The sequence below is a fragment of the Ipomoea nil genome, unplaced genomic scaffold (genome assembly GCF_001879475.1).
Source record: "Ipomoea nil cultivar Tokyo-kokei standard unplaced genomic scaffold, Asagao_1.1 scaffold3050, whole genome shotgun sequence".
NCBI classification, from domain to species: domain Eukaryota; kingdom Viridiplantae; phylum Streptophyta; class Magnoliopsida; order Solanales; family Convolvulaceae; genus Ipomoea; species Ipomoea nil.
The window spans coordinates 893,847-901,858 of record NW_017619478.1 but is presented as its reverse complement, the minus strand read 5'-3'; the positions used below and the strand labels follow the sequence as shown (position 1 = coordinate 901,858).

General features: G+C 46.5%; 1 protein-coding gene across 1 annotated transcript; it reads left to right on the top strand.

The window, feature by feature from the left end:
* The first annotated feature begins 205 nt into the window (after positions 1-205).
* On the top strand, positions 206-1,644 carry LOC109163915. The gene is made up of 2 exons (XM_019312638.1): positions 206-1,008; positions 1,167-1,644. The coding sequence occupies exons 1-2, from the start codon at positions 206-208 to the stop codon at positions 1,642-1,644; spliced, it is 1,281 nt and encodes a 426-aa protein (XP_019168183.1).
* The last annotated feature ends 6,368 nt before the right edge of the window (positions 1,645-8,012 follow it).

Below are 8,012 nucleotides of genomic sequence, written 5' to 3'. Positions count from 1 at the left end.
AAAGGCCGAGCTCTTGCAGACTTTATAGTAGAGTGCACAACCCGGGAAGTGACGGACCAGGTAGAAACTGAAGATGGAGGGTGGTGGACCTTGTCCACATATGGTTCTTCCAATAGCAAAGGTTGCGGTGGTGGCGTAGTGCTCGTCACTCCGGAGGGATTCCGCGCCTACTATGCCATCTAAATCCGCTTCAAGTTATCTAACAATGAGGCGGAGTATGAGGAGGCTCAATGGACTGCGGTTGGCGGCAGGACTACGAGCTGAAAAGGTTCGAATTCTGTGCGAGTCCAAGTTGGTAGTCAGCCAGGTGTCGGGGGAGTATGAAGCCAGTGAAGGAAGCATGCAGAAATACAGAGACACGGTGCTAAGAACCTTACGCGAGTTTGAGGGATATGAAATACACCGGGTACCAAGAGAGCAAAACGCCGACGCCGACATGCTCTCCAAGCTAAGTACCGGAGTCCCCAACCACATCAGGAAGGTCGCTCGGTTAGAAGACCTCGAGACTTCAAGTATCGATGTCTCGTGGGTCTTCCCTGTGCAGACTAGGGAACCATGTTGGATTGACCATATCAAGCGATACAAGGCAGATGGCTCCTTACCGCAAGACGAGGCAGACGCAAAGGTAACAAAATTGCGGGCACCCAGCTACATCGTCTCGGGCGATAAGCTATACAAACGCTCCTACAACGGCACATTACTGAGGTGTCTATACCCAGATAAAGCCATGTTGGTGATGAAAGAAGTCCACAAGGAGATATGCTCCGCGCACCAAGGGGCGTACACCATTGCACGGTGCATCATGTTACAAGGGTATTTTTGGCCCAAAATCCTGAGGGACTGCGTCGAGTATACAAAGCGATGTCTCAAGTGCCAAGAATTCCAGGCACTACCAGGTCGACCTGCGACAAACTACACCCCGGTAAGCACCGCGATTCCTTTTTCAAGATGGGAAATTGACCTGGTAGGGGCCCTTCCCATGGGGACTGGAAGCAGGAATCACATCAGGTTTCAAGTGTCTCTATGAACCAGGTTGGTGATGTTGGCCTTACTGCTGAACAGTTCCAGAGGCTTCTAACCTTGTTGCAAAATCAAAATTAAGGGAACCGTCCTTCCAATAGTGCAAATGTAACTGTGTCTAATACTTGAATCAAATCAGACTTCAGAAAACCTATGGAGAAACACAATGAAGGCAACTTCGAGGCACGAGAATTTTCAGAATTCGTAGCAGGATGGGGCATTAAGCATAGCCGAGTGGCGATATCTTATCCTCAGGCGAACGGACAAGAAGAAAATGCTAACAGAACCATCCTCGACGGCCTCAAGAAAATGCTAGAAGTAGCCGACGGAGCCTGGGTGAAAGAGCTCGACGGCATCCTCTGGGCCTACCGCACGACACCAAGAAGGGCCACCGGAGAAACCCCGTTCGCCCTCGCTTATGGATTCGAAGCTCAGGCCCCGGTGGAAGTGATCATACCTATTAGAAGGGTGGAGGAATTCGAGTCAGAACAGAATGAACTCCACCAAATGGTTGATCTGAACTTCTTAGATGAGAAGAGAGAAGCGGCATTCTGCAAAATGGAGAACTACGGTAGCCAGCTAAAGTCCTACCACGACGCAAAAGTCCGACCCCGATATTTCTAGGTCGGCGACCTCGTGTAGCAAAAAAGGGAAGCTAGCCAACCCTGGAAGGAGGAAAATTTGCAATGAAATGGGAGGGGCCTTACGTCGTGGATGAGATCGTTCGCCCAGGAACATACAAGTCAAAAACGACAGGGAGAAGGATGATCGATCGGGTATGGAACTCGGAACATTTGTTCAAGTATTTTCCTTAATATCCTATAGTGGTAATCATTTGGAACGAGTACTTGGTAATCGCAGTTCGTCCGCTCTACATGCTAAAACTTTCGGAAATAATATCTTATTTTCATTGTCCGCCCATGTTGTTTATTGAAGCAAGTTCGTTATCATCCTTTACGAAGCTTTCTGAAATAATATCTTGTTTTCAAGGTCCGCCCATGTTGTTTATTGAAAAAAAAAAAAAAAAAAAAAAAAAAGAAAGGCAGGACCGAGGCGCGCCTCGGATGGCCGAGGCACACGCCTTGACCAAAGATTGGCCGAGGCGCGCGCCTCGGCCACAGTTTGGCCGAGGCACGCCTCGGCCAGCGCCGAAGTCCGTCTCGGCCCAAAAAAAATAATAATTATAATTCAAAGTAACAAGTTTATTCCAAAGTAACAAGTTTATTCTGAATATTCCGAAAGTATTCTGAAAGTAACTAGTTTTATTTCAAACATAGAAAAGCAAATTATTCAAAGCAAGGAAAGAATCTCAAAGTACGACTAACGAACTACTCGTTGTCCGTGATGTCCTCAATCACAATCTGATCAAGTGGAACATCGGTGACGTTGCTGGTGTCGATGCCATGAAACTCGTCCACCAAAGAATCCTCACGAGCATCGGTAACATCATCGGTGGATTCATCCAGGACACCAGGGTCAGGATTCTTCTCTATGACAGGCAAGCCAAGTACCACGGGGTCAAAATTCGGAACCTTCTCACTCAGCACTGGAAAAATCTGTTGTTGCTTCGTATACATCCCAATGTTGAAAGCAACCTGCGCCTCGGCCTCGACCGCCTCTTGGCCAGCTCCAATTTTGAGGAATTCCCGGACAACCTCAGGAGTGCACACATAATTCATCGCGTCCTCTTTAAACTTGGTTGAACTCTTGTAGGCCTCCACAGCCCGGCCATGGGCGTCAGCATGACCAGCACGGGTCCTCTCATGGTCCTCCCGCTCCTTCCCTAGGGCAAGTGTAAGTGCTTCGTGCTCCTTCCTTAGCGCCTCAAGCTCGCCTTCCATTTTGCTCAGAGCCCCCTCCCGGGTCGACAGCAGTGCTTTGTGCTCCTTCCTCAGCGCCCCAAGCTCGTCTTCCATTTTGCTCAGAGCCCCCTCCCGAATCGACAGCAGGTCCTTCAGGCTCTTGTTGTCCGCATCCCTACTTTTAACATCCTCAATGAGCGCGTCCGTCACCCACCGCCGTTGTGCATGAATGATCTGTCCCTCTAGCAAGGCCTGCAGTAACAGACAAAGTAAGATACGCCAGGGTAGGGAAAGAACATAAGTATAAGAAAACTGACCTCAAAAATGTGTCGAAGTTAACGCTGTTGCAGCATGTTGACATCCATGGCGACAAGGTGTTCTAGGTCCGCAGGAGGAGCAATACGAGCAACATACTCAACCGCATCAAGACTTTTATTTATTATCAACGCTCCCGGTGGCACGTCCGCTCCCGGTCGGATCAAGTTGGTCCCAACACGCGAGTCGGGCTCAATGGAAGTGTCTCCCTGCACCTTGGGGGGTTGGGGGGAAAAGGTAACGGCCGTGGGTGTGCGAGTTGATGGGGGCTGCGTCACCCCCTCGGCGACCTCGGATGGAGTAGGCGTGCGCGCCGACGGGGGCGACAAAACCTCCTCGGCCGCAGCTTGGCTCTTTTTACCTTTCTCTACCTTGCTCTTCTTGGAGGGGGGGATCCTGCGATCGCGATAAGTATTGACTAGATCTCGAAGACGAAGACATGGTACCTGCAACAAAAGAAGACTAGTTAGAGTTAGTGGTTGATGAATAACGACTAGGTGGTGACAGAAGAATACCCGTGGGTGCAAGAGCAGCAGGCTGAGTCCTCACGAAGCCTAAGCCCGCGAGTTTCCACTCGGTGGTGTAATCAACGATCGATAAAAGTCCATCCCCCATTAGGTCATCTACATCTCGGCTGAGAGAAGGACTCATGTCGAAGGAAGGAGGGCAACGTAGATGGGATCCCCACTTGACACGAAAGGGAGACGGAGAACCCACAAGTGTGACAAAGAAGAATTTGGGTTTCCAGTCCTTGTTAAAGGTAGGGCGGTCCTCAAAGAGTTTGTAACGCGGCGTAGTCGTAACCATGACAAATCCCTTACCCTCCTGAGAGGCCCTACCAACTATGAAAAGAGCCTGGAAAAGATCTAGCGTGGGTTCTATCCTTTTGTCCTGACATATAGCAAGAAAGCCCGCAATCACCCGGTGACCGTTGGGAACAAGCTGGCCGGGGGCTATCTCATAGTAGTTCATAAAGTCTATCACAAACCTATGAAGGGGAAACCGCAGCCCAACCTGTAGCGACAGAAGGTAGACCCCAAAATACTTATCAAGAGGTGAGTCGGAGATATTATCCTCAGGTTTAGGAGGGTAAGTGGACAGGACGAGGGAGTTATCCTCCCAATCCTGTGACCCTAGTTGAGGCCGTGTGGACAGGACGAGGGAGTTATCAAGAGGGGAATATGAGGCCTTGCGCTTTTTCTTCTTTTTCGGTTGGGGCATAGGTGTTGGTGAGTCAACAACAAATGGAAGAGGGGGAAAATTTCCAAACAGAGGATAATCATGCTCGAGAAGTTACTCCTCATCATCACCATCAAAATCAAGATCTCTGACATCAATCAAGGGCATGATATCCATTATAAGCAGAAAGACACTAACATCACCTCGGTTACAGATAAGATTGCAGGACTTGTACAAAATTGCTTGTCAGAAAATAAGCAGATTAAAAAAGAAAAAAAAAAAAAAAAAAAAAAAAAGGGACCGAGGCCACGCGCCTCGGCCAATGGCAAGTCTAGCCGAGGCGCACGCCTCGACCAATGGCTGAGGCACGGTGCCTCGGCCGCAGGACGAGGCACACACCTCGGCCGGGCTGAGGCGGCGCCCCAGCCCGAAGCCGGCAAAAAAAAAACAAAAAAAGGTCGAGGCGCACACCTCGGCTGTGGCCGAAGCGCGGTGCCTCGGCCGGCTGAGGAGACACCTCGGCCGACGTCGCCTCGGTCGCAAAAAAAAAAAAAAAAAAAAAAAAAAGTTAAGTGAATATCATTAGAAGCAGGAAAGGATTGGAAAGCACAAATCATGGGGGATTTGGAAAATAAAATCACATATCCTAAATCAATCAGGATTCTGCACAGTATCAAGATAGATTCAGCCTTTCTCCCAAGTCAACTCAAACACATCCGTCGACTCAAGAGTAGGGGGGACTGGTGACAGGATAATAGGGCTGGCGCCCGACCCGAATCATAAGTGGGCATCTGACCTGACGCCATATTTGACCCGGCACCACATGGAAACCCATGGGGCAAAACTCCAACGGACAGAATTCCAACAAGTATCACCTTTACTGCCATTGAAGCCACCATTGATGATAGTGAATTAAAGGCTTAGGCTCCCCATTTATGTCCCATGTTGTTACCATTAGGACTTTCGTATAAATAGGGTTCTCCTCAGCTAGCAAAGGACACGATACTTTCTATACTAAAAGACTAAGCAATACAACAATCCGTTATTCTGATATTATATTTTCGGTAACATATTTACCATCAGTGTCATTAATGTAATGCACATAAACTCTTTAGACGCACAATGCATTGTACACCCTGGTGCACGATATAATTTGCCCTCCTATAACGGTTGGGTTTAAATTCCTGCCATTAACCTCAATTTAATCCTTCTACCACCACTGATTTATTAGGGAAAATATTTCAAAAATTAACAAAATTTTAGTGTATTTGTGTTGCATTTTTTAACGAATATTTGATGCGCTATAAAAAGTTCCACTTCATAGGCTAGAAAAAGTTACACTACAGCTTAATGTAATTTAAAAACGAGCAATATTACATCTACTATCATTTTATATTTCATTTTCTACTCCTAATAAGGTGTCATATAATAATTGTTTTAAAAAATAAAGGGACACCATTTTTTATTCCTTCACTTTTCTTTGTCCAATAAAATATATCAACATAGCGGGAGTAATACTCTTTGGGAGTACATTTAGTATTTTCCTTTTAAAAACATTATAGATTTATAGAGTTCCATACAGAAAATGACAACGTAACTTTACACCTAAATGGGATCGAAAGTATAATATTAACATAATGCAGGGGTGATATCCTCTTTATTGTCTATGTTTTTACCACTCTACTTAATCAATTTTGTACATAAATTGCCTTGAAATGTCTCTGAGTTGGAGCTAAAACATTTGTGTGTGTGTGTGTGTGTGTGTGTGTTTTTTTTTTGGTAAACTTGATGGACCTGCATGTCCCAAGGTTAGTAGATTCTCCTTATGGCTACTTATCTAGCATTTTTCTCCAACATGGCCTTGATACCCTCAAGAGGTTGATTCAAGATCCCCGTTCCCCATTCACTGGTTTGCCCTAAGTCTGCCAGGTGGTCTGCACATTGACTGCCTTCCCAAAGAACATGGTTGATATCAATATCTCGAATATAGTTCATGATGGTTCTACAATCAGTGATCAAATTATCAACTTATGGGCGGGACTTAGACTCCCCCTTTATCGCATGAACCATTGATTCCGAGTCAATCTCGAACACGATCCTATTCAGCCCACGGTTTCTGACGAGGATGAGTCCCTCCCTCAGGCCCTAGAGTTCCGCAATGAAATTACCCGTAACTCTCACCTTTGCCGTGAAGCCCACAATCCATGGACCATTATGGTCCCATATCAACCCGCATGCACTAGCCAATCCAGTGATAGCTTTTCTAGCCCCATCCATGTTGAGTTTGAGAAACTTGGGAGCTGGCGGATACCAACTAACCCAAACCTGTCTCCCAAGTGTTAAACCATTGGGTTTTCGCAAAAAATGTTGAGCTTCGGCCACCTCGGACATTGTTCGTCACACCACATATGTAGCCGACAGATACCTGCTATTGAAAACCATTTCGTTTTGCGCCTTCCAAATATTCCACAGCATGTGGGGGGAACACCAACTTCCATTTACCATATGTTCGTCTGTAATCATCCATGTCACAGTTAAACCCCACCCAATCTATGAGAGGAGTGTGTGTCGTGGCATTAAAGTCAAGCGACTCCTCTCCCTCATCACCACTTCGCGAGCAATCAACATTCATCATTAGCCCCAGTCTCTGTCTCTCCACATTGGCAAGAAGCCCATTATTGGACAGTTTCCAAAGGAACATTCTAACTTTTTCAATGCAGCGCACTCGCGAAACCCAGTCTCAATCGCCTCCCTCTTCTTCATGACCTGCGATGAAGGTATAAGCAGATTTAACTATAAAATGTCTTGTACCTGAATGAGGCCAGTTTAACGCATCCTACTGAGTGTCTGCCACCGCAATGGGGATAGCCCTAATGTGATTGGTCAAGTTGTCTAACAGGAGAGTCTCCAAAGTACCTATATCCCACAATCTATTTGGTAAAATGAAGTGACTGGCATTAGCCTGATCGTAATAACTTGGAATAACAATGCCTGGTGACGCCTCCACGAGATTGCCACCAACCCACCAATCCGATCAGAAGTTCAGGGAGTTCCCATTTCCTACTTTCCATTTGGCCCCTCTTAACACAACATCTCTATCCTTCAGAACACCTTTCCAACCCCAGGGCGCCTCAGCCCTGGCATTGACAGAAAGAAACTCCTCTCTTTTAATGTATTTCTCCTTCAGTGCATTAATCAACAATTTATCTGGGCAAACAGCGACTTTCCATGCCAACTTGGCCAAGAAAACAAGATTGAAATCCCTTGCTCTTCTGATTCCAATGTTCCCAGGACCTGGGGCTTATAGATATCATTCTAGTTGACGGTGTGATTTTTTTTGGAGTCCTCGACATGCCCCCATAGAAAATTCATGCATATCTTATTAATATTGTCACAAACACTGACCGGTAGGGCCAATGCCTGCATGGTATATGTTGGGACTGTGGCATAGGAGGTTTGAATAAAGACCCTCTTCCTTGTGATACTAATTAAGCGAACTTGCTTTCCAATAGGCTAGCTCTTTCCTCATCTTGCCAATAACTGAGGCAAACATGTGTTTTGAAACCCGTTTTTGCAAAATGGGGATGCCCAGATAAGAATTCATGTGAGACATGAGGGGATGTTAACATCTCCACAAATGCCACGTTTCGTACCTGCACTAGTGTTAGGTGAACAGAAAATTTGAGATTTAGATTG

What these genes read in the sequence shown, in the direction of transcription:
- LOC109163915 (XM_019312638.1), top strand. Translation starts at nt 206, where the DNA reads ATGAGGCGGAGTATGAGGAGGCTCAATGGACTGCGGTTGGCGGCAGGA. An exon ending in GGAAGCAGGAATCACATCAG is followed by an intron (nt 1,009 to 1,166) that starts GTTTCAAGTGTC and finishes ATCAGACTTCAG; the next exon opens with AAAACCTATGGAGAAACACA.